This window comes from Patagioenas fasciata, chromosome 2 (genome assembly GCF_037038585.1).
Source record: "Patagioenas fasciata isolate bPatFas1 chromosome 2, bPatFas1.hap1, whole genome shotgun sequence".
NCBI lineage: Eukaryota > Metazoa > Chordata > Aves > Columbiformes > Columbidae > Patagioenas > Patagioenas fasciata.
In genome coordinates this window covers 52898912-52925682 of record NC_092521.1, presented here as the reverse complement: position 1 = coordinate 52925682, position 26771 = coordinate 52898912, and the positions used below count along the sequence as shown (strand labels likewise).

The following is a 26771-nucleotide window of genomic DNA, read 5'->3' as shown; positions in this document are numbered from 1 at the left end:
CACTAGTGAACTAAGCAACAAGAACATGAAGCTGTTGAATATTGTTTGTCCTTTCATCCTCTTAACCTGAGTCTGTGCCATGGACTGTCTTGTTTGGACAAAGGGCAAAGAGATTATATGACTTCTGTATTTCTCTCACCAAAGGCTAAGTGATGCAGTCGGATAAGGCACTGTGATGGTTCTGATAGGCCAGGGCTTCCAGAGACTTTGAATTGTCTCTAAGAGTCTTTTGTGCAAATAAATTTGTGTCTAAGTTTGCTTTAGTGACATAACACCAGCCTGCTAATCAGTTTGTTAGGAAATCTTCGAGATTTCCTGGTGCATAGCAATTCAGTTCTCAGCAGATGAAAGTCAAGACTATGACCTTGATTTGATATCCAGTGGGGCACTACTGTAGTGCAGAGGTGGCAGTTTGGAGTCACTGAGAAGACGCACTTTGATGTTCTGAAACTAGAAGGGTTTCCTTAGAGCTGAATGAAGGCTTCTTAGGTGGGTATATTTCATTGCTGTAATCCGAAAGAAAGTGTTGTGGAAGCTTTAGCAAAGTCTGGCCACCGTACACTAAAATGTGACAGAAACTAATAGCCAGCTGGAGATGAGAGCTTAACAACATTACTTACGGTTGCTGCCTGCGAGACCACAACATTAGCAAAGCACCAGAGATTATCCAGTTACAGTCAGCCAACAGAAACAGCATAAGGGCTGTTTCTCAAAGTGCTCTCCCCACCACATCTGTTTTCTTCCAAGGATTCAGACTCAGCTACATGTTCTCCATCCATGAGCCAATTTCCTGCTGGCTGTTTGATAGTGGGCTTATGGTCATGTGCGGCGAAAGTTAAAATGACATCTCATTTAACAGCATTGGCACTTGATGCCAACTGGTCACTGTGTGCAAGTGATGAAGTGATTAGAGAGAGAACTGATTCACCCAAAAAGAACTTGTCTAGAAGTGAAAGAATATTTCTCCATTACTATTCATTGAAAGTATCCTTTCGAGGATTGGTATTCATGTTGACAGTCATCCCTATGTAGGCGAGGAGCCATATGTCACTATAGCCAACTGCACTGAAAGCTTCAAGGGTATTGAGAAAGGTGAGAATCAATGTCTGCCCTCTGCCACAGAGAAAATATCATCCATGAGTATCACTGAAGCAGTCTTAATTTGAGGTCCTGGCTGAAAGTCCTGCCATATGACCTTCATTTATGTTTCCTTCAGCTAATAAATGTAGTTGTTGCTGTTTGGCTTCCTTTCTGCAGAATGTGTTTGGGGCTGTGAAGCTGCAAGGCCCTTGGTTAGAATTGTCATATTTCACGTGGCCTTCTTCATGGTTGGTTGGATTTTTGTGTGTAAAGTAAAAGGAAAAAAAATTATCTGGAATCAGGACCTGGTGCAAGGAGACATACATTCCTCTTCATAAAACAGGATGTGACTCAGATTGATAAGCTAGTGGTCAAGGCACCTTTTGATCAATGAAAATTATAAATGGGAGCAGTGCTTGAAGAATTTTGTGTATTGACTTACTCTATGAGGATTCATACTGGTATAGAAGGCTTCCCAAAGTACTGCTATGTGAAGATTGCAGTTCTTCACACGGCTTTTGCAGGTTTGCTGCAAGGTATGGGCACTTAGGACTGGGGAAGTGGTATTCTATATCAGACAGGGCCTTTGTCTTGGCTGTTAATGCTCTTTGTGTAAAATAATACGGAGATAAGTAGGCTAAATTAAATGAATTCATAGTAGAATCTGATTCCTGAAATAATAATTGTGTTGCTGCAGATAGTGAGAATATTAAGATTGCCATAAATGGAATGGAAGCAACCTTCCTATCTGCCTTCTTGAAAACTCTTGAAGCTTATTAAACATATATTTTTCTTGAAGGTTTCTAAGGCTTTTTTTTTTTTTTGCATACTTGATTGATTCTTAACGCATGCACATTGATAGAATGAAATGCTACTCATCTTTATTGGTCTGATTAATTCAATATTCATGAGTGCTAGGAATAGGCTTAGTAAGAGGAAGATGGCAATTGAAACTTCCTTAACAGCACGCAGAAGAGGCATAATAACGGCTAAGAAAACCAAATTGCATGGGTTTGAAAATCTGCACTGAGCATTCATTAAGCATTGTTCTTCAGTTGTGTGATTTCATTTCATTAAGTATTTGCATACTAATAGAGAGCTAAAGTTACAAATCTACTGCTGTGAGTGATGGTTAGCCACTCCTTCCAGTCCTAGTGTTTACTTCCATAGTCATCCACATTGCTTTGGCAAAGCAGAGAGAGAAGCTCTAATGATTTCAGCTGCAGTAAACCAAATCAAACTTGAGATCAATAATGAACTTAATTTGCTATAGAAACAGTCTGTTTGCTGTTTCATCCAATAAGGTAAGCTAATTACAATTTGGGGGGGGCAGGAGGGGAAGAAAAGAAAAAAAAATTACAAAGAAAAAAAAAAAAAGCGAGTAACGAATTAGAGAGCCTGATTTTATTGTATAGAAATTGCATAAAAAGTATTTTCTTTACCTTTGTCCTTACATGCTGGTTTTATTTCTGTGTGAACTTTTGAAATAAATGTTTGAAAACTGGGGGGGGCAGTATACTTGTTTGCTTAGCTTCTTTACTTAGGGATCTAGACTGTCTATTATAAAAATCCATTTTCTTTATATAAAAAAAATGCATTAAAGAATTGACCAGTCAATCCAGCTTAACTAGTGACGAAGTACGAACACTTCAGAGCAACATAAATTTAACAAAATATCAAGACAGGTGATCTATACATTAAATGAAGCTGAATCTAACTAAGATCTTGGCTAGTGGCAATACATAATCTGTACAATCTGTTCTGTTTACAAAAGAAGCTTATTTCTGCCATTAAACGAGAAGAAAGAAACTATAATCAGGCTAAGCTTTCATACTTGTAACAAATATTTTATTTCTAGGTGTATACTGAAGTCTTAAGTTTCAGTGAGTTGCCTGGCTCAGGGGCCTTTGCTGAATATTTTCTATGCATTTTCAAGTAATAAGGGTGTTCTGTTTCACTGCACTTTTTCTGTAAGTGCACTCTTGATTTTTAGGCTTAGAAAGGAAGAACTGTACATGGTCTTACAGATCATTTGCAGAATGAAATGTTTTCAGGATTGCTATTACTGCAATAGTGAGAATAATAATAGTTCTATTTTAATAAAAGCAATGATGCTCATTGTTAGATCTGAGTTTAGCTCTTCCTCCTTTTTCATAAGACTAAAAACAATAATGCAAGTGATGTTCCTGCTTGATACTGAAAAAATGGTGTTGCCAGGGTAATATGATTTTCTTAAAAGCATGAAACAGCTTTATCTCAGGTATGTCAATTTTAATGCTGTTAATCCTCTAAGGCAGAAGATACCATGCATAGGCACTTGTGTGCAGTATAGTATGTGGCCTTGCAAGACAGAATATTGGCCATTCAATGGAAGTAAGAGCCTGTGGGAAAATCTGTGCAGACCTCCTGACTGGGGAAAAAAAATAAATAAATAAAAGAGTTGGAGGTTAACATAGGCGCTTTTCCCAGCATTTTTCCAGATCAACAGAAGGGAGCACACTACAGTATGTTTAGTACTATACATATAGAAACAGAATACAGGAAATAGCGTGATCAATTATATTTTCCTAATCTGTAGCTTTGAGAGGGCTTTATGTTTTACTTCTTTCCCATGATGTGAAACACTTTACTGTGACAGTATATTGGATTGTTTGCTCAGAGCTGTTACAGCCATTCCTTTTAGGCACCAAAAGAAGCACTTCGAAAATCAGGTCACTTCTTTTACTAAGTATTGCTTGAGGTATTTCACTACAGGCACAGAAGTATTAAAATGTTGATATCATTTTATCTGCCTCTATTTTCTGAAGAGCAAAATAGGTACAATAAAATGAAATGTTGAGCTTTAAGGGTTGTTTGTCCTACCCTAGTAATACACAGGCAGTGCTCTGAGATCCTTTCAGAAGAAGTATTATACTGTTAAGAGCCAAAGAAAAAATCTTCTACTTTGAAGCGTTTCTTTACATTGCAAGTACTCTTTACGAGTTACATGATGTCTTACTGGTTTCTTCAACTCCTAAATCAGGGTTCCTGACTCTATGAAATCAAATATCAATTACGTTCTTCTACTGCAGGTCTAGGCAGATAAGACAGTTTGTACAGACACTCCAACTTCCTCAACGTGTAAACTGAAATTAGTAGCATATCTGGTTTCTTATTTTAGACTATTCTACAAATCTGGGTGATTTTCTAACCATAGCCATCATTTTCTCTTTGGCAGATACAGGATTTACCCTTAAAAACGTAATATGATAATGGGACTTGGGTAGCATTTGTATCGTTTTCTTTGGTTTTGCCCATATAAGTAACCTCCAGCACACCAACCGGGCAGTGGGTTTGTGGCACTCCCTGAAACTACCTTGTCCCTGGTCTCTGTGTGAACAACACAGCTTTTTTTTTCTGCAAATTGACTGTCTAAAAGGTGGAAGAGCTACTAAAAACATACTGTGCTCTTTTTCATAAACTGCCCTACTTTGTTAAGCAAGCAGAGTTCAAACTGGAAACTTCCTCCAGATCACCCCATCAAGCTCAGCACATTACACAGTGTTTGGATGTGTAAATAGAAAGTTTTGTGGCAAATTTATTGCAACCAACCTTCAAGACTTGGTTTGTCATATGTAAATCATTTTGAGAAGCTTTAGGATGAAAGGTATTGTGCTTATGTCTGGGAATATTGACAACAGAACTCAAGAATTTCAGACATATGGTGCCCAGAGCAACTGTATCTCATCATTAGTATTGCAGCTATAAACTGCAGTACTAAATTTAACAGTGTGTCTATTATTTAATAAAACTGAAGTGTTCAGCTTGCCTGAATTATGAATGTCTTATGGGCTTTGTAATTAACTCCTCTGACTTTTTCTCAGCCAAAGACACCAACCTTAACATTATACTAACATATTTTATTAAGCACATTAAAGATAAATTCACTAATCTATTTTTTCTTTAACTAAAGCATAATGAATAAAATATTAAACAGCTTAAAGTGCCTGTCCTCTGAGAATTCACAGATTGTCTACATACTCTGAAAACTGATTGGAAATACACTGTTTAAGGTTTCAAGTTTCTGACATAAGTCCGAGCATGTAATCAAAATATCAGCAGAGCCTGATTTTACTAAACTTGTGTTAATTTATTTCTGTACAAGTGTGATTGAAAAAGTCACAGTTTTACAGTTTGCAGGCAGGAGCTGTATGTATGAGAGGGGTGGTAGGAATATAGATTATATTTTTGCTGTTTGATGATGTTATAGGCCTAGAACCAATGCAGGAATAAGACCTGAAAAAAATAGTCACTTCTGTCTGTCATAAGTGGCTGGAGAAGAAGTTTAAAATGCTCCATACTCTTGTATGTCAAAAATCAGAATCAAAACTACTACCGAGTATTACCTTCATTTGCCCTTTACTAACGGAGACACACCGGGAAAACATCAACTTTCCAAATCTGGGATCTAGGCATAAACCTAGAAGCCCCAGAATTGAAACATTGCTTTTTCTTTTTCCTTTTCTTTTTCCTTTTCTTTTTCTTTTTCTCTTTCTTTCTCTTTTTCTTTTTCTCTTTCTTTTTCTTTTCCTTTTCCTTTTTCTTTCTCTTTTTCTTTTTCTTTTTCCTTTTCTTTTTCCTTTTCTTTTTCTTTTTCTCTTTCTTTCTCTTTTTCTTTTTCTTTTTCTCTTTCTTTTTCTTTTCCTTTTCCTTTTCCTTTTTCTTTCTCTTTTTCTTTTTCTTTTTCTTTTTTTATTTTGATTTGATGTGGAAACATACCAGAGCTTTATACTCAATCCTGTTCCTCTAGTGGGTTCTATTAGTACTTAGTACTCTCCGTCTATAATAGTCCAGTTCTTAGTTACAGTCTTACTCTTTTCTAGAATAATATTTTAAATGTTTTTCAGTGTATTTATTTGCTCAGTGGGAAAACTGGACTTCGAAATATGTTCCTGCCTTAAGAAACTTATATTCCTGAAGCTCAGGCAAATAACAAAAACAAATTAAAACCAAACAAACAAAGAAAGAAACTAACTGTGCATGCTCAGTCCTGAGAAAGAAGAGTGAGCCAAAGAAGACATGTTGATAAAGATACAAACTCGAGTACACTTTCATGATTAAATCATGAGTTCTCTGAGGGAAATACCAAAGCTCCAAGTGAGTTTATCAAGGCCAGACTTGACCAAGAGAGATCTGCAAGAAAAGAGACCTCAGCCTGAACACAATAGGAAAGGACTTGTTTGAGCCTGGAAGTTCAAGGAAGGCCCCAAATCATGATGTCAGTAGCAGAAACAAAAGTCAAAGTTGGCAAGGTCTTGGGTTTGGAATCAGAGGGAAACAAAGCAATGACATGACTTATGAATAGTTGGGTTATTTAATTTTAATTAATAATAAGCACATGAATGCTGAGGGCCATTAAATATTGTTGTTCCTTTGTGTAGCACGGTTGGTTTTGAATTGCACTTTACAGCAGCATAGATTGATAAAATACCACAAAAATTTGACATACATCAACAGTAACATTTGAAAAACCTTTCAGCTTCTGGACTTAGGTTTACGTTTGTAGTGAGAATCAAGAGCTAAGCTGTTAGCAGACAGTCCAGTGTTCCAGTTTTGGTTGTCTAAACAAGCTGGCATGTAAATGCTCTGGCTGGAGTTTGGGAAGCAATGGATATACAAGATACTCAGCAGAAGTGAAACGTTGTTGAAGAACAAACTTCCTGTAGAAGAGTGATTATCCTGGTAGAGGTTAGTATTAGTAAGCTGCAGGACAAATTTTAGCAACCCAGATTTGACACTCCTTTATTTAATATGGCTGGTAAGGTTTTCTGAGCATTGTAGCTATATCTCGCTTTATACAGTTGATTCACTAAGAATAATAAGAAAAGTAAAAAACTAAAAACTCACAACTACTTTTAAATCTAACACAAAATACATTTAAGCCCCAAGAGCAAAGGAGAGAAGAGGAGAGGATGGGTGGGCAAGAGGACTGTGGTCTTGGATTGTTCTCTGATGTGTCTCAAAATCTTGTGAATTCCCATTCCCAGTGTTTCATGTTTCCAATGCAAAGAATGGACAGCACTTACTTCAGATCAAGAGAAATTATGCACATTAATAGGAAGAAAAGGAAAGGAATAAAGTTGTATGACTCAGACTAACATAATTCAAAAGGAGGATCCCTGCAAGCTGACAGGTGTTCAGTCACACTAATTATGCTATAGAAGCAATAGCTGTATAATTTCACACTTGCAAACCTACTTTTGTGATGATTAATACATAGCTCCACTAATTTGAAATGTATCTTGAACCAAAATCATCCTGGTGAGTGTAGCTATGTGCACTGTCTGAAAAGATTGTGATACAGGGATTTGTATTTCATCTTCTGTGCCTCCCCAAAGGTGTTAAATGTGTGGGGCTGAACTAAAAATACCCTGATCTCGTTCATAAATGCTTTGAATGAAAACTAAAAAAAAAAAAAATTATCCAGCTCAGTATAAGACCTAACTGAGGCTTCTATGTCAGCATGTTTGCTAGAAACTTCCCAGATAAGTAGTGGAAAATAACAAATAACCCCAGAAGTGCTTGCGACAAATGCAGGATGAGAAGTGGGCCTCCACTGCAACACCCATGGTCAAATGGGATTTGCTGTGGATCTGTTGTGGCTCAGCACAGTCAAATCTTGCTTTGCAATTACATCAGGGAAGAGTGTACTAATATGAAAATTGTATTTCTCACTTCAGGTTCCTCAAGATGAATGGACTGGGTACACACCACGAGGGAAAGATGATGAGATTCCCTGCCGACGAATGCGTAGTGGCAGTTACATCAAAGCCATGGGGGATGATGACAGTGGAGACTCAGACACTAGTCCGAAGCCATCTCCAAAGATTGCTGCACGGAGAGAGAGCTATCTCAAGGCCACCCAGCCATCCCTTACTGAGCTCACCACACTCAAGTAAGTCCATGTTTTACTTCATCATATAGAACTCCCCATTAAGACATACTGTTTCTGTTTGTTTTTGTTTCTACTCTTTGCTCTGCATATCTGTTAAGGAAAGTTTTTAAACAAGTGTGTTCATTTTGTCTGTCTGAACAAGAGTAGATTTGGGAATGTGTTTCTATGTTATTCTGAAAATGGACTGTACTTTCCACACTTTGAATTTACAAAGTGTTTCAATCTATTACTGTTCAGTGAGTATTCAGGTGTGTATTATACAACAGGCCTGTTCTTTAACTACTTTGCTGAAATATAGCTTTGGCCTGCGAAAGCTTTACATAATTGCATATTTATATATCCTCAACCTGTGAAATTAGCCTTAAGGTGGTCTTTGCAACTCATCAGAGAGCATCTGACATTTAATTAAAAAGAACAATGACTGTCTGAAAATAGACAAATCCATGGTTTCCACTCTTTAGTTTACTCAGGATTGCACTGTATTTTGTGGAGATATATACCCAAAACTATTTTTTAATCATTTATGAAAGTTTTAGTCAAGAGGAATGATGAATTTATGGGGTTTTAATGTCACTTTGTGTTTTTCTTTTATTTGGACCACACAAATTCTCATAAAAAATTGCACAAATGGACAATTATGGTATTAATGTTTTGTTTTAAATTATTTTAAAATTGAGAACTCCCCTAAAGCAAGAAAATAAATTCTATCCATAAAAGAAAATAGTGTGGATTTAAATCAACAATTGTTTCTGTCTCTCTTCTGCAAAATTTGTAGCTATAATAGTGAATCATAGTTCACAGAACCAAAAATAACCTAATTTCAGTATAACTTGCCTAAGGCTGTAGCTTTAAAATGGGAAAGAGAAAAAAAAAAAAAAAAGAGCTGTATCCACAATTAGTGACAAAAGACTTCTTCTGCATTTCCCTCATTAATTTCTCTTCTTCCTTGTCCTCCTCTATCCCATTTTTTTCTCAGAGACCTTATCTGAGAAATAGATTTTAGGAAAAAACATGTGCTCCTTGTTAAGAATGTCGTGCTCTAGACATTAGTGATGAACAGAGCAGAAGATAAAAACATGCTTATTGCAGCTCCCCATAGCAGCCTGCCTGACTTTGTCTTGAGGGAAGCCAAGAAATGCTTCTGCTCTGTCTTCCCATCAGTGTCCAAAGGAGAAAGTGGTCTCATTTTCTGTGGGGATTTCCATGAGCTGGCACTTGCGCATGGGACCCAGTGATTCCTCTCATCATCCAGCAGACTTTACCGCACGCTATCCTGAGCCAAAACTCCTCTGAGATCACATATGCCAACCTGTGCAGAGTCACCTGGAAAAGTGAACATAAAAGTTATGTACCACAACAAACTCCATAAAGTCATGTTTTAGGTGACACACTATCAGGCATTGAGCTCATCCTTTTTTGAGATTTTAGAAACATATGTTCCATAGTTTCATCATATATTTGTGAAGTACAATGCATCACAATGGGTGTATTTGATCTTGGTCATTTCTCTTCTCTGTAGGTATGAGATTTGCAAAAGAATATGGAATTATTAAAAGTAAAAAGTCCTGTATGTCACCCACAGAGGATGCTATATGAGAAGGGCCAGGTAGCAGAACCTTTTGGGTTTAGCTTTGAAGTCATTGTAATTCAGAAAAGTGCTTGTACAAAATACTTCATTTCACATATGATTTTTAGACCCTTCTTATTTGCAGAAGCTTTTAGGAATATGCTTAATTTTCAGCTGCACTCTGTAAAATTCATGTAAGTTTAGGAGCTATGCAGAAGTAGGATGTAAATCACAGGGTAGAAGAGGGAAGAGGAAAGTGGTAAATGGTAGGAAAAAAAAAGAGGACAAAAATGTGAAATAACTTTTATTTTTCAATGACTTTCAGCATAAATTGGGATGAAGTAGAATTATTTCTTTAGTCTATGATGATACTTCATAGAATTTTTCTGGGAAACCTTTCCACTTTCAGAGATGAACTGTATAATACATAATTATGTGTTGTTCTTATTCTTTTCTGCTGAACATGATAATTTGAGTAGGGTTTTTTGTGAGAACTAACTAAGTGCTTGCTCTGGGAATTGAAATCTTCTGTTAAGCTAGGCCTTTTTTGCAGACGTCTTCATACTTTTTTAGTAGCATGACTTGACCTTGACCACGACGTTGCTTGTTCATCCCAGGGCTACCCTGATTACTTCGAGAGGTGTGATAGAGTTTTGCTGGCCTGTCAGCCAGAGACTAAATTAAGGCCCCTAACACACCGAACGTAGGTCATCAAGCAATTCCGTAATGTGGGATAACGAGTTATTTCCTTGGCTTACTGTTGACTTGAGTTCAATTTGCACCTGAATTTGAGCTTTATGGAAATTGGCCAAAAGCCACTCTAGTCAGCAGGCAGCCTTTTACTGACACTGGCTGACTTTCTAGCTGACCTTGCAGGACATTATTAACACCTTAAAGCTGAGTGGTATTTCATTCCTTTAATTATGGAGGTTTTTTTCTGTCAGTGAAGAACAAGGCTCCTTGTAAAAGTGGTGTTTCTACAGTAGTAATTATCATGGATCTTCTGCACTTCTCTCTGCTACTCTCTTCCTCTGTTTTTGGTATGCAGTCTCTAGGTGGCTTCACTTTAATCTTTAGCAGAGCAAATAACTTAAAAACATTTTCCCTTTTGCTTTCACTGTTGTTTTTGAAAGGATTTTTAATCTTGTGGGACTTTTCATCATTGACTACTTTATGTCTAATATTGGTCTCAAACCCACACTGTTCCTCCCACCTACCTTCCTACTTTTGCTCATGCACCTACTCTTCTAAGAAAGGGTTTTCATTATTACCAATGTTTCTTTTTATATAAGGAACAACTGTTGAACAACATAACTGTGTCATGTCTTCTTTACGTAATACATTTTTTTTTCCTGGTTTTGCTGAGGTTTTTTTTTTTGTTACTACACCCTGCAATCTCCCTCCTACGATATTCCTCCTATGCCATGGTTTCCATGTGGTTACAGCACATGTGTCAAATGCTGTGGTACCATTCTGAATAAAGTACAGCTTGCTGTGCTCTTGAAATGCACACCTCCGCTGCTGCACTCTCATTATCCTACCAGGAAGCAAGCAGCTTTTTCTCTCTGGCAGTATCCTCTTGGTGGTTAATCTTTCACAGTCTAGATAAACTGATTCAGCTGGCAGGAGAAAAAAAAAAAAAAAATTATTTTTTCTTGCCCATTCCTGAAAAGTGGCAAAAGTTTATCTCGTACTTGTAAGCAGATGGAAAATGGAGTGGTTAGCTACCTTCTAAAGAAGGTGCAGGCAACAGATAACTGACATTTCTATTACAGCTGAGCTTGATTCAGGACTTATTCCTTCACTATCTATATGTACCTTGGTTATGCTTAGCCTGGTTTTCATTGGAAAAAAGGTATGCAATTACATAGGCTGTCCACATGCCAACCTGTCACCTCCACCTCCCAGTAACTTTTGAATCTCTTGGCCAGCTTTAATCAAGTTTTCTAGAGAGATCAAAGTCTGAAAGATGTAAAGTTCCAGAAATCTTTATGAAGAGCTTTAGTTGGATAAGGCAGAGAAAGATCTGCAGCCATCCCTTAGGATCACTTGAAGGACTATGGACAAAGTAGCTGGTGAGTCAGCACAAGGTATAACTTGATGGAAGCACTTTCAACGCCTAAAAGGTGAGGAACATGGAAGGGACTGGAAAACTCTGTTGAGGACATGAGACCTAAGAGATGGATCCTGTTAACACAGTTTTTCTACTTTATTCTAACACTTTCCTCTTCTCCATTGCATGCACACTCACTGCTTAAAATATGGGTTCAGATTCTACTTCCTAACTCAACGTTGCTGCTACTGTGGGATCTTCAGCCACTTGAGTATTCTGCACTCCTTTTTAAGTTTTTCTAAAATCTTACAGTGCTTAATGGAAATCCATTTGTGGGTATTTTGCACAGATTTGGGGTTATTTACCTTTGCAGAATTGTTCTTTCGAACCTGTCGTTTGATCATACAAACTTTTCTGAAAGAAATTGTACCTGCTGATCACCAGTGTATTGACCATTTCAATGGTCATGATACTTTGGAGGTGTTTTTGTAGAACACATGCAAGAAGGAGAGAAAGAAGAGGACAAGAGGGTTTTTTTCTTAACAAATCTTTATTTTCAAGGTATTTTAATGAACATATCATGTTTTTCCAGTCAGCTGTGACTTCGAGAAACACAGTTCTAAACACCACAAACACTGCTTAATGGCCACCAAGTTACACCACTGATGATGGAAAGGGTACGTAAGCATATAAGCAAACAGCATTAGTCTTTTCTCTTTTTTTTCCCCAATGGTACAGAATTCATCTGTGTAACTTCCATTGTAGCTGCATCTGTTCCTATGACTTACTGCATAGATGAGTGACACTTAGAATAACTGAACCAATTCCCAATTTCAAGGCTTATCAGAGACATTCCAAAAATAATATTTCAAAATACTTGCATATAAATTTGTGTATACCCAGGCTTATATATTTTATGTGCTAATACAAAAAGCATCAGTACTTTCTGCTTGTATGTTTACAGGAATCTGGTTTAGGACATAGTGTCAAACCAAGACACTATTTTTCACAACATCCTGTAAAATCACAGTAAATGATCAAGCTTAATTAAGAGGCAGAATCTGATAGCAAACTTAATAAGACTGACAAAAGCAAGAAGAAAGAAGAGATATATCTGATTTACACATCCTGAATTCCAGCTTTTTCATCACCTGTCTTAGAATTGATCAGGCCAGTTTCTGGAATACAAGTTTTCAATCTGGGGTCAACCTACATTACAAATCAAACCTTAACAGAGTTGCAGGACCAGGTCTGCTAGGATGATTTGCAAAAAGAAATCCAACCACCATACTGTTACATAGTATAAGATGTTTCAAATCAAAAAGCCCCTAGTCCTTGTCAAAGAAATTATAATCACAGTTGGTTTATAATCTACCAAGTTCCCAAATAGTTTTGTCTGGTGGTGATTTGTGATGATCAGGAGGAAACTGATATGCACACCATTGGCAGATTCCTATAGACTGAGGGAAAGGTAAAGTGCATCATCTGCACAGAGTGAATTAATGGTGAAATTACATAATCATAGAATCATAGAATAGTCTGAGTTGGAAAGGATCTTCAAAGTTCATCTAGTCTAACCCCCCTGCAATGATCAGGGTCATCTTCAACCAGATCACATTGCTCAGAGCCCCGTCCAGCCCAGCCTTGAATGTCTACAGGGATGGGGCGTCTACCACCTCTCTGGACAACCTGTACCAGTGTCTCACCACCCTCATTGTAAAAAATTTCTTCCTCATGTCTGGTCTGAATCTCCTCTCTTTGAGTTTAAAACCATTACCCCTTCTCCTGTTGCAACAAACCCTGCTAAAATGTCTGTCCCCATCTCTCTTATAAGCTCCCTTTAAGTACTGAAAGGTCTACTCCTCTGGACCCTTTCCAACAGGTCCATGTCCTTCTTATGTAGGGGACCCCAGAGTTGGATGCAGTACTCCTGGAAGGTTCTCCCCACAGCAGAGGGACGGAAGCACCTCCTTGAACCTGCTGGCCACACTGCTTTTGATGCAGTCCAGGATACTGTTGGCCTTCTCAGCTGTGAGCACAGATTGCTGGATCATGTCCAGCTTTTTATCCCCAAGTCCTTCTTGGCAGGGCTGCTCTCAACCCTTTCATCCCCCATCCTGCATAGGTACCAGGGATTGCCTTGACCAAAGTGCAGGACCTTGCACTTGGCGTTGCTCAACCTCATGAGGTTCACATGAGCACACTTCTCGATGTCCATTTTCAAACATGATGCTAGAACTGGAGTGAATGAAAGGATGAGCAAAGATCCATAAACTTTTTATACTAAAGACACAGCAAATCAAATGTCACATGGCAAGGATGTTGTTAAATGTTATATGCAAAGCTGGAGGTCTTTACAACTTCGATTTTCCTATAGTTATGCAAGATATGCATTTGTGTACATAGATATCTTCACAGCTTCTCAGGCTGAAATATGCATCTCTCAGAAAACTATGGAACAATATAAACTCTGAAGATGGTTCTCCCACTTTCGCAGCTTTTCTAAAATGCTGCTCTGGGGAAGTGTCTGTACTGAGGGAAATTGTAAGGGGTGTAAGGATAATTGTAGCCTGACACACTGACTGGGCTGTTCTGGAATTTAAACAAACTGAAGCTGATGTGCTTGCACTGCACTTCGGCATGCAGCGTAGCCTACATCCTTAGGTATGAAAACCACCTTGGTCTTAGGAATGAGGTCCTATTTACTTTAAGCTGTTTCTATATTACTATAACATGCTCCATTATATCCTCAGAAAAAGGCGTCATAGAAACAAAAGCATGCTTTTTTTTTTTTAACAGTGTCCTCATTCTGCTAAAACTAATTAAAATGTCCCATTAACTTCACTGACCCAGATCACAGATAGGGGGAAGGGAGAGGGAAAATTTGAGGCGATGCAATATCTTGTCTTTCTTATGGTGAATATTTTTAGGTACATGCAGGAAAGCTTGTTCATTTTCTTTCTCATTGAGTGACTTCCAATTAGGAAACAATGACTTTCCTCGTTAGTACAAAAGGAATAAGTCTGATTAATCTTTTATTAGTGTTTTACGGTATGTTTCCAATACAGTGTGTTTCATTGTTTCTTGTGACAGTCTCTTTGATTTTCATCAAACCTTTAGTTGCTGAAAGAATTGCTTCCATCTTTCTTAAGGTGTGTTTTGTTTTGTTTGTTTGCTTGAAGAGGGAGGTTTTTGGATTTTCCATGAAAGAAACTGGAGCATCTCTATAAGCTCTGGACATGCAGCCAAAGGAATAATATTTTGGAACTATCGTTGGCCTAGGTAGTAACTTTCACAAACTGCAGTCATTGAGGCATGATAAATTATTTAGCTTTTTATTCATATTATTGCAATCTTTTCTCTCTTTTCTCTGAAACCTATGGAGAAGCTGTTGGATGGGTTTCTCACTTTTCAGGTTCATGTGCCAGGTATGATTAAGTTCAATGAATAATTTGTAAATCAAAAGAAAAATTGAATGGCAAAACAATGAAAAATATATTTATTTTGAGGTAGTAGGTGGGAATACCTCTGGAGCCAATGGTTTCTTTATGGCATCTGACATCTATTTGGTGTACACGATACAGGATATTGATTTATTTAAGGAACTTAGAGTTTGAAGCTTTTAACAAACAGTTGTAACTTTGCACTGATGGGTATGTAAAGCATGTTTGCTCAGTGAATGTACTGATGACCATATGAAAAGCTTGTGTCCCATGGCAGCTGCCCTTTTGGTCTTTGTGTCCTACCACACAAAAGCATGTATGCCTTTATAGCACAAAAATGAGCCCACTCATCTCACTGTAGCATTCTCTATGGAGACAGGCCATTCCAACAGTTCACTGCATAGTGTGTAGGTAGAATCATAGAACCATTTTGGTTAGAAGAGACCCTTAAGATCATCAAGTCCAAGCATTACCTAACTCTGGCACTAAACTGTGTCCCTAAGAACCTCATCTATATGTCTCTTAAAACCCTCCAGGGATGGTGACTCAACCACTTCCCTGAGCAGCCTGTTCCAACGTTTCACAACCCTTTCCATGAAGAATTTTTTCCTAATACCCAATCTGAACCTTCCCTGGTACAACTTGAGGCCATTCCCTGTTGTCCTATCACTTGCTACTTGGGAGAAGAGACCAACATGCTCCATGCTACAATCTTCTTTCAGGTGGTTATAGGGAGTGAGAAAGTCTCCCCTCAGCCTCCTTTTCTCCAGTTAGGATGGTCATTCCTCCTCCTTTCTGCATCTGTGATGATCCTCCCCAGTTTATCCTGCAAAGAAATTGAGATGCCACATCACCAGCAAGCCATTAGAGTCTCACTGCTAGCAGACATTCCTTATCCCATTGTAAAACCTACCCTCATGTCAATCCACACCTAAGTCCATTTGCTCTTATGTCATGTTACATCACAATTATCATGTTTGTATAAGTACTGTTATTTCTTGTTTATCTAAGATATGAAGTCAGAATTTGATTGTATTATAATTTGTGACAAATACTACACTTGTTGCCTGTACTTTTACGTTTACTTAACTGAAATTTGAGCCCATGAAACAGTTACAATTAACTAACCTAAGAATAAACATCTTTAAAAAAAACAAACAAACACACACAACTTTAACTTTGCTAGCAATTTTTAGGATTTATGAAAGTTATAGTCCAGTAGTTGTCGAATCTGAAGTTGCTTCTTCACATCACACCAGGTAGCGCCCAGGCAAAGGGTGCTCACCTGCACTTTCTCCCCATGTCCCAATCCTGGACTTACAGAGGTATGCTTTAATAAGTCGCAGTGGCCATTAATTTTCACTTACACTTTTAGTGCATCTGCCAAATAGGCATTTTGGTAATGATTTTTATAAGTTAAAGCTACATCTCCTGTAAAGAGACACAAATAGTTAGTTTAACTGCTGCCTCAACTATTTCCTGTCAGGAGTCTGATGCAGTCACTTTTTTACCATCATCATGACTCTCCAGGCTGTAGGGAATACTGGGGAAACACTGTCAAGTCATTTGCATGAATATCAGGTGGGCTTTTTTTAATGAGTAAAAGTCACCTTTCTCCTGATAGATTTGAATTTCCTTGCAGGCAATATTCAAACAAGCTACCAGAAAATTTGAAGAGCATGTTTGTGCATGCATATGAAAGGTTTGTGTGCAATTATTTACAATACAAACATTTGTTCAAATCAGGCAACGTAACACATGGTGTGTGACTTACCTGAAAAATTAATACCAAGCACTTCAGTTTCAATGCTAGTATAGAATATTTTGCATGTGATTATTATAATCCATGTGATAAAAAGAAAACTATTATACAACAAATTTAAATAAAGAATACATTAAAGCAAATCCCAGCAAATATTGGATAACCATTTTTATGCTGTTCTTTTAGTTGTAGAGAAATGGCATGCATAACCTCTCCTGGGACCACCTGTAACAGTCCAACCTGCCTGAAGAGTAGCTGAAATAAGAGTGAAGTGCTCTCAAGCTCTTCCTCAAGCCCAGATTCCCATTCAAGTTTTGCAGCCTGCTTTTCTAAGTCAAGTGCTAGGGGAAAATATTACAAATATTTAATGATAAGTATAACAAATATGAACCACATCTCCTGCTCCAGAAGCTGGTAGATTAAGTGCTTTTCCTAAAGTGTTATCCCACTCAGCCTTATTCATAAGAATGATGTGTCAGCCTTGAGAGACACCATTGTCTTTTCTTCTGTTCCATTTCTAATCTTCTTCTCATGTTCTTTCTTGACCAACTGTTTGATTTGTTCCAACCATAATCTTACAAAATAACAGCTATCTGCCACCACCATAATAAGAAATTAAATGAGTAATAAAGTAAATTATAGTTAAAATAGTTAGAGTAATTTAAAATATTGGGAAAAGTGTTTGATTTTAAAAAAAAAAAAAAACCAGACAATTTCACATTTCTCTTGTAAAGAGTTAAAATAGACCTGGTTTCCTTTTTTTTTTTAAGTATTTTTCCGAAGTTTTATGAAGATGTTGACAAAATGCTCACGTATTTCCTCTGAGGAAATAGATTGTTATTAAAAAAAAAAAAAGAAATTGGTAATTCAGTGATACTATGTGAAAATTCAATGTGAACTTGATGTTAGCTGTAAGTCTCAATCTCAGGAGAAGAGCAAACATATGAAGCTGGGTTTTTCCAAGCCTGTAACATTTGTCAAGATTATGCCATTATTTAGTGACACTTCTTCCCTACCTTCTCTATTTGTGCAGAATACATATCTCGTTATCATCTGAGGTGTTTATTTTTCTGGTTACTGGTTTTCTTTGTTCAGTACTACAAAAATTTTGATCCCTATTTCAGTCATATACTCTGGATTCCTAATGAGGCACTTTTTGTGGGGTTAGTTTGGAGTCATTAAAATCCCATCCGTGAACTCCTGGTTTTGCAACAGTACTTGGTCCAGCTATTACACTCAACTTTTTCACTATTCTGTGATGCCTTTCACTTTTTCATTTGGTCTTTCTCATCCTTAGCTCAAAGACATTGCAGGAAATAATTTCAGAGTAGTATATCAGGAAAAATATTCTACTTCTGTCCCTTCCAAAATCATAGGCGCTAAACATCTTGGTCTTTTTTCTTCAAGCTGACCACGTGGGAAAGGGTTGGCAAGGTCTGGGTTTCACCTTCTTCAAGGTTCTGATGCCTGACACCAGCTCCCTGTTGTCAGTCACCAGAAAGCTTTTCTGGGTATTGTGAGTCATTGAAAAGTGCCTCTTCCTCACAGACTCCTGCATCACAGCTTTGAAAGAAGCCCATGTAGCTTAAGCAAAGTATGATCTTTTGGCAAGACTGGAGTAGAGTTTTGGAAGTCAATAATTTGTTAAAGAAAAGCTGCAACTTCATTTAGATGATTGCTTTACTTGCAGAAATGAAAATCGTCATCCTGTATCTAGTCTATTGGCTCAAGTTTACACAAGATTTAACTTTATTTTAGACATAGCTAGAGATCAAAGCGAGGACTGCCAAATTATTAGCTTTTCTCAGTTAAATCTTTACTCATTTTAGAACAAATAATCTTGTCAATTCAGGTTCATCCTGGTGACTGTTTTAAAAAGCAAGGTCTATCACTGCACTTCATTTGTAAAAAGGGCATTTCTAGGGCTTTCTTAAAGAAATACAACTATGAGCGCTGAACCAAGATGTGTTTTTCAGCTATCTCTTTCAGACCATAGTTTTTATACAACCAACCTGCATGTTTGTGTGCAAAACTGGTCTTGTTTATTTTTAGCCCTACTTCCGCCCACCTATTTAAAAGGCTGCCTCAAAAAGGGAGTTAATAATGTCCAGTGGCGACAGGAGAAGAAATACACCCTTAGACTGCAAGGATGTACACAAGATATACGTTAGGAAAATTTTCTTAATGGTAACGATAGTTAAGCGTGGGAGTGGATTGCCAAGAGAAATCACTTCACTGGACGTTTGCAAGAAAAGGGTAGAAAATGTCTGTCGGGACCAATTTAAGTATTGCTGATCCTGCTTTAGGGCAGGAAGAGAGACCAAATGACCTCATGAAGACCCATCCAGACCTATCTTTTATGAATCTCTGCCTATCTTTCTCAGGATATTTAATATACCTACTATCACTGTTCTTACTTCCTTTTCGTAACTTATTTTTTGAAGTATAAAACTCTCATCAGGACCAAATTATTCCTGAAGTCTTGGTGTTGGATAGTAAATATAGATATGCCATCCACAGCAGTGCTGCATGATTTTTTCATGTATTTTGAATGTTATTTCATTGCTAGTGTTTTGAAATTATGTTCTGACTGCTGCCAACCATACCATGCTTGACTCTCTGTATGTGATCTTGTATGGCTTGCTAAGGGGACCTCAGCTGATGTATTAAATCTGCCATGCAGAAAATTCACAGGCATAAAAAGAGATGCGTGTTTGCACAAAATTCAGTCTGAAGTCCTTAATGTCAAGCATAACAACACAAGCAAGCAGGCAACAATAATGAAGTTAATTATTCATAATAATTTTCTGTTCTTATCAACTAGAAGTGTAATATTCTGTCACTGTGAAATGCTGAGGCCCTTTTATACTAAAAATGGGTCAAGTTAAAATAGTGTATTTTGCTTTAGTTTTAATGTGAACTCACAAGACAGTGTTTCTGCAGAGATGCTTTGGGATTTTCTGTTAATTTGCATCATGTTAGGGTGAGAGAGTCATGAAAGTGAGTAATTGTTCTGCCCTTACAAATAAAAGATACTATTAATATCTAAGTCATGTTGATGCACAGTCATTTGTTTCTTGTGTTTTCTTGGTTTTGTATTACTGCTAGAACAGAGTAACTTTCAGCTTATATTAGTAATTCTCTGCTGGTTTGGGTGCAGTGTGGGGTGCAGGTCAGAGGCAGGAGGCAGCAAAGAAAGTGTGTGGTCCCTGGTAGCTGGGGCGCTGAAGGAGGGCAGCATCAAATACCGCTCTGCTCCCAGTGACGCATGTGAATGAAAGTTCATCTGAAGAGACTTGACTTTTTGAAGTTTCTCTCCACCTAACAAAGTTATACGTCTTTTCTGAAGGGGAGAAATCAGGGAAAATCCTTGAAGGCTTTCTTACGTTGTTCTTGTTTTCTTATTCATTGTACACCACAAAGATACAGAATTATCGTGCAATCACTGCTTGCATTATTTGCTGGTGTGAAAACAATATTTTTGCTGAAAGCACCTTTGCAGCAGCTATTGAGTTCCTGTGAGAGATTTCTGTGGTTGCACCTGTAGCTGAGTTGCATGGCGATTTCCCATTCCCATCCAGAAAAGCCATGCTACCTGACCAGCCTGCACCTCAGCTGCCTGACAGCTTCGCCTGCAGCAAGCCCAAGGACCATAGAAAGAACTTTGCCATCTCCGAATACCAGCAGCCACACCCAGAGCACCAAAGTCCTTCCCCTTATTTAAGTGATGTCAGGGTGGCAGCCATGCTTGGGTTGTGTCTGTGAGGCTCTGCAGTATGACAGTGATGTATCATCCTGAAAACAAGCTCCAGATCTTTCAGAAATAGTATATAAATCTCTCCTGGTTTACATCTGAAAATTACTATTACATATCTGTCCTCGATCAGCCTTCATTGCTCTGCACTTGAAAGGAAACTTGAAAAACTTCTTTTGCAAGGTAGTGCTCATTGGACTAGTCCTAAAAATGTTCACAGTTAATGTATACGAATTTACCATGCCAAAGTAGGCATAATGTAGAAGTTTCTTAAAACTTTATCTTTTAATAATTGATCTTTATTACTGTCTGCATAACAAAATTGGAAAATTTACGAGAATGCAAAATAAGTGGTAGAGTCACCAACCCTGGAGGTGTTTAAAAGGCATTTAGACAAGGTTCTTAGGGACATGGTTTAGTGCTAGATTTAGGTTGGACTCGATGATTCTGAGGGTCTCTTTCAACCGAAATGATTCTATGATTCTATAATACAAGGTTCTTGCTTCATTTATTACTTTTACTCTTTGTTTTACAAAACTTAAAACTGCAACTTTGTTTTTATCACATTTAGACAAATAGATGGTCTGAACTTTGCATAAATCTCAAAACCAAGGGTACACACGTAAAGCAGAAAGCTGACAACTACTCTGGGTGAAATAGCGTCACTGACGACATCGACTGAGTCTTGACGTCATCTCATAATATTTATGTTTGTAGAAGTGATTGAAATTAAATTTATAAAAGCTGGAATTTCAGGAGGTGGGCAATTCCTGAATTTCTAAAGGTCTTTTTTCCTTATTCTGGTAGGATGTAGCCAACATGTCATTCAACCATCCTGAAGTTGCAGTCAAAAATGTTAGAAATCTCAGAAACGTTGGCACTGTCTAGTCAGAAGGGTCCAATCTAAATATCTAGGCATGGATTTCAGGCTGGCGCAGGATGCATTGGACTCATGTCAGTCATGTGACTGTAAGAGCTGTGAGACAACAGGGCTTTGGCAGAGATTTGTTGCTCAGACTTGTTTGAAATGCTGGTGAGTCAGGCTGTGACATTGCAGTTCTTCAGTCATTTACTGTTGGGTAGAATGTCATTTCTGGCATAGCAGTAACTCTCTGCCTATTGCTTCCTCCCCTTCATTTAGAGATCATTTGATTTTGGGCACAAATTAATTGCTGTTTACCTGTGGTGAACAGATTTGAATGGAGAGGGAGTGGATGATGTCTTATTCAAATCAGATGTTAGGTTGACAGTGGTTTGAATGAATGTCAGCACTATGTCATAATTTCTGTTGTCCCTTTCTCTCTTCTCTCTCTTTTTCTTTTTTAAGCAATTCCTTAATATTCCTGAGTAGTAATCCTTAGTAGTTAGTTAAGCATATTTTCTCCATTAAAAGAGCCAAGATTTACATGAAGAATATCACATGTAGACTCACTGTCACCACAGTAACAGAATGGTCTTCTGACTACCGACTATTTCTGTATTTCCACCTCTCCACTGCTTTATTTCCTTTTTAATTGAATTTCACACTATTGAAAATAATGAGTATGTTGCTTTCTCTGCTGCTTTCGTTTATTATATCCCTGATCCTAACACACCCTCCTGCTAAGACTTTTATCAGTGGTGACTTAATTATTAACCTTTTTCAGTAGTTGTGTTACTCATATCATCACTTTGAGTCTTTTGCATTTCTTTTATCCCTTATTTCTAGTCCTGACTAGAGCTGGTCTGTTGCTAGTGCTCCTGCATGCTTCACATGGCATCCTTTTCTCAGCAGGGAGGCATGCAGCTTTGCGATGGAAAAGAACTATGCCTTCGTTCATTTCGGTGCTCCATTGCTACTACCACAGAATCATATAATAGTTTGGGTTGGAAGAGACCTTCAAAGGTCATCTAGTTCAACCCCCTGCAATGAGCAGGGGCATCTTCAACTAGATCGGGTTGCTCAGAGCCCCATCCAATCTGACCTTGAACGTCTTCAGGGATGCGGCATCTACCACCTCTCTGGGCAACCTGGGCCGGTGTTTCACCACCCTCATTGTAAAAAATTTCTTCCTCATGTCTAGACTGAATCTCCTCTCCTTTAGTTTGAAACCATTACCCCTTGTCCTGTTATAATAGGCCCTGCTAAAACATCTGTCCCCATCTCTCTTATGAGCTCCCTTTAAGTACTGAAAGACCTCAATAAGGTCTGCCCGCAGCCTTCTCTTCTCCAGGCTGAACAACCCCAACTCTCGCAGCCTGTCCTCACAGCAGAGCTGTTCCAGCCCTCTGATCATTTTTGTGACCACCTCTGGCCCCTCTCCAACAGGTCCATGTCTTTCCTGTACTGAGGGCTCCAGAGCTGGACACAGAACTCCAGGTGGGGTCTCACCAGATCGGAGTAGAGGGGCAGAATCACCTCCCTCAACTTGCTGGCCACATTCCATTTGATGCAGCCCAGGATATGATTGTTCTTCTGGGCTGCAGCATCCACACAGTGGTTAGTTGCACTCAGTCACGCTTCAGGCTAGTGTTGGAGTGATTTCCTCAGCAACTGGGCTTGCTCCATGCTCCAGTTCTCAAGACAGAAGTTGTCACGGTAGCTCATGACCACAGCCTGGCAGCTGAGGTGCCCTCGCCATCGACCAGCGGTCAGGCAGCCCTTGTGCACTGATCCCTGTGCAAACACACGTGAATGCCGAAGAGGTCTTATCCTATCAGCTCTAATTGTTCCTTCTCCAGACGAGTTAATCAGATTTGTTATATCTCTGTGATGACTGCGGTATCTGCCTGAGTGTTTTGCCTCTGGCAGATTGACAAGCCCTCGTTTTCTATTGAAATCGTATGTTATGACTATATTTCCTTCCCCTGTTCTCCAAATCAGTATGTCCACATAATGGTAGCTTGTTATTTAATGTATCTAGTTCCCTTAAGGGCCAGAGCCCAAAGAATAACAAAGTAATCCATTTGCAGTTCATACAAACAATGAATCACCTGAACAGCAGCCTCTTTGAAAACAGAGCTGTAGTTTGACATTGCTGTTGCAGAGATTCTTCATATTTTGAATATATTTTCAGATTATGTGCTTTATTTTATATACCTCTTTCAAATCATGTACGTTATGGACAATAATAAATAATACATAGAGGAAGAATCTTTATTTTTAAGGGACATCTTTTAAAGAAGAGTATGAAATAAAATTATCATATGAAGTAATATTTAAAACTGATTTTAGAACTTCTTGATGCTTATTTACAAACCTGTTTTAAAATCTTTTTAATTATCAGTATTTTTTAAAGTCTAATCCCTTCTCACAAATACAATATTTATATGTCTAGAAAGAAAAGGTAAAATTAGTCTTTTTGGTAGTCAAAAACAGGTAAATGTTTGCTTCTGAGTTGAGTCTTGGTTTTTATTGTACTATCCTACATTTCACAATTACTCCCTGCATGCTTCTATCAGGGGCAGCACTGAAGCCAGCCAGAATGAGAAGGTTAGATATTATCCAGGGTAGGGCTAAGGTGAATGTAAAACCCCTGCCCTGCTCCCTGGGCCAACCATTGCCCCAAGTGTGGCCCTGTGATACCCACTGGGAGGTCATCCTGCTCCATGGGGGGGTATGCACTATACTCAAAATCAACACTGATTTTTTTTCCATAAAGCATGAGACTTAATGGGAACAAGGCACAGAAAAATTATTGTTGGCTGTTTCTCTGAAAGTCTTTGGGAATACTGTGAAACTGGGATCTGGGTCCTCAGCACTGGATTCTGCAGTGGGTTGTTTACAAGTCTCAAGTGTAGTGTTTAAAATCTGAGCTATGGAGGGTTTTTTTTCTCCCCCCTGGCAAAGTGTATACAGAATTTTAAATGTCAGCCTCCTACCTAACACAATGGGATGATAACCTCTACTATGAATTAATCAAACTGCTTGTTAAAAATATTATCTTGCCACTGTTCTTCAAAGTTCTTTTGAATTCAGGCAAAATTAACAGCTTTCTCGTCCATAAAATGATACACTAAGGTTAATTATAGTTCAGGAGCACTCTAAGGTATGATTTGGCTGTTCAGTGTTCCTCAGGTCTAAAAAGAGCGCAAGGGGTGCACCTGGAACAAGCATCTGGCTCGTGTTGTTCCTGTAGGGAAGGGGAGAATCAGTTGAGCGATTACAATGAAGGACTGAAATTGCTGGACTCTCAGGTGTGGTGACAGACTCTGGCCCCCACACCTATGTGCTGTTCCTCCATGGCAGGTAGGCAATGGCCTCAGCAGCAGGGACCAAGGGATACGTTCTGGGCACCCCACCACTGCTGCTCCCTGCCAGGCCTCTTCCCAGCTGTGGATACTGGTGGATCTTCAGCTTTGGGTAAAAAGGGATAATAAGACTCACGTCCTGCATGTTGGGATGCCACAAGGATTGATTCATTACAGTTAGCACAGCAGTTATGGAGCTGTATAAAGAGGCTGCAGAAATGCTAATGCAGTCATCATTAGTCATTGCTCCCTCGCTCTTGGGTCCTGTTTTGCACTCCTGAAGCAAGGCTTGCAGCAGCATTTCCTCACTTTAGGCACTGATCTCTTCTCTCTGGTGACCAATGATAGAACCCACGGGAATGGCAGGAAGATGTGCCAGGGGAGGTTCAGGTTGGACATTAGGGAAAGGTTCTTCAACCAAAGTGTAGTAGATCACTGGAAAAAGGTTCTCAGAGATGCAGTCATGGCTCCAAGCCTGACAGCATTCAAGAAGTGATTGGACAATGCCCTCAGACACATGGTATGAATTTCGTGGTTGTCATATGCAGGGACAGAGGTTGGACTTCATGATCCTTGTGGGTGCCTTCCAGCTCAGGACATTCTATGATGATTCATGCTCACTGATATCCCTGGGAAGAGCCCCATCGTATTGCACGAGCAGCGAGGCACAGCGTGGGGAAGAAGTTAAGTCATCCTCATACTTCCCTACTGGAGGAAGAGCTGCAGAGGCTGGCGGGGATGAAAGGGTTAGTTCTTGTAGTTCCTCTTCAACTGTGCTTCCCATGTGCATCCTGCTGCCAGGATGCTCTTTTCTCTCTTTCCACCTGCTGTACGTATTTGGTCTCCTCATGCTGTGTGAAAGCCCAAAGGGGAGCCCACTACTCCTAGGAGTAACAGTAGCTCGTGTTGCATTTTGCTTTGTCTGTAGAAATGCACAGGTACGATTTTCTCGTAACTTGACACATCTCCCCCTCTCTTACCACCATGCAGCCCACACCCATTGCTGACATATGTCCCAGAGGTGGTTCATACACTTTCACAGGGGGTAAATGATAGACAGTCATGCTTCTCTTCAGCTAGTCCTGCCTCTCCTCTTCCCTCTGTGCCCTGCCTGCATACCCTAATGCACAACTTCCCACTCACATCTCTATAAATTTTCTTTATATTTGTTACCTTTCACACTACAGCAGAAGGGAATCTTAAAATGGTTTGGGGTTGGTTGTTTTGCTTTTTTTCCTCATGGGGAAGGCCTTCAGAACTGGGAGAAGATATTTTAATATATCTCAGAGCCTGAGCTGCCATGGTATGTGCTGTACAGAGAAGCAAATACAGCACACGGGCTGAAAATCAGTTTTGCTGAGTGGAAGGAGTTCCCATTGTATGCTCTGTGCATGCCTATTCCTGGAAAACGTGAATTCTCGGAGGACAAACCATTTGAAAGGCTGTGAAAAACATTTGTCTCTGCTACTGTCTCCTTATTTCTCTTCTTTCAAGAGGGTAGACGGCAGCATCGATGGTCCCATACTGATGGCAACCTAATCTCCCACTAAGAGCATGGTGTAGGCAGGGACAGTAAAACCCACATGAGCTAGTGGAGGAGCAGTTTTCTACCTACATCCCAAGATCTTAGTGCACTCACAACACAGGAGATTATCCATGAGCTTGCCACAGTCTTATAAGGAATACTGATGAATTTTTTTTCCTGCTGAGTTTAAATTTGGGGTTTTTTTCCTGTTTGGAAAGGCCTGTTATCTTAAGCAGAATTTGTCTAAGCTGAGGAAAAAAATGTGACTCAAACTTACCCAATAACAGACCTTCAGCAAAACTCTGAGATTTGAACTGCTAAACATCTAGCAATTACCTATCTAATTAATTACTTGATTATCTTTAGATAAAAACAACTTTTAAATTTTATTTAGCAATTTCCTGTTACTAAATATCTTCTCAT

The 26771-nt window shown here is 38.8% G+C and overlaps 1 protein-coding gene across 5 annotated transcripts in view; it reads left to right on the top strand.

Annotated features, from left to right (window-relative positions):
- The window catches only part of DLGAP1 (DLG associated protein 1), a 408595-nt gene that overhangs the window by 271844 nt on the left and 109980 nt on the right, over positions 1 to 26771 (top strand). For 4 of the 5 annotated variants that reach the window (XM_065832405.2, XM_071804221.1, XM_065832404.2 and 1 more), the window contains one exon: positions 7800 to 8014. In XM_065832405.2, coding sequence (XP_065688477.1) covers positions 7800 to 8014 — 215 coding nt within the window. Of the gene's footprint in view, positions 1 to 2285; positions 2385 to 7799; positions 8015 to 26771 lie in introns of those variants that run through there. The other variant, XM_071804222.1, reaches the window with a different exon arrangement.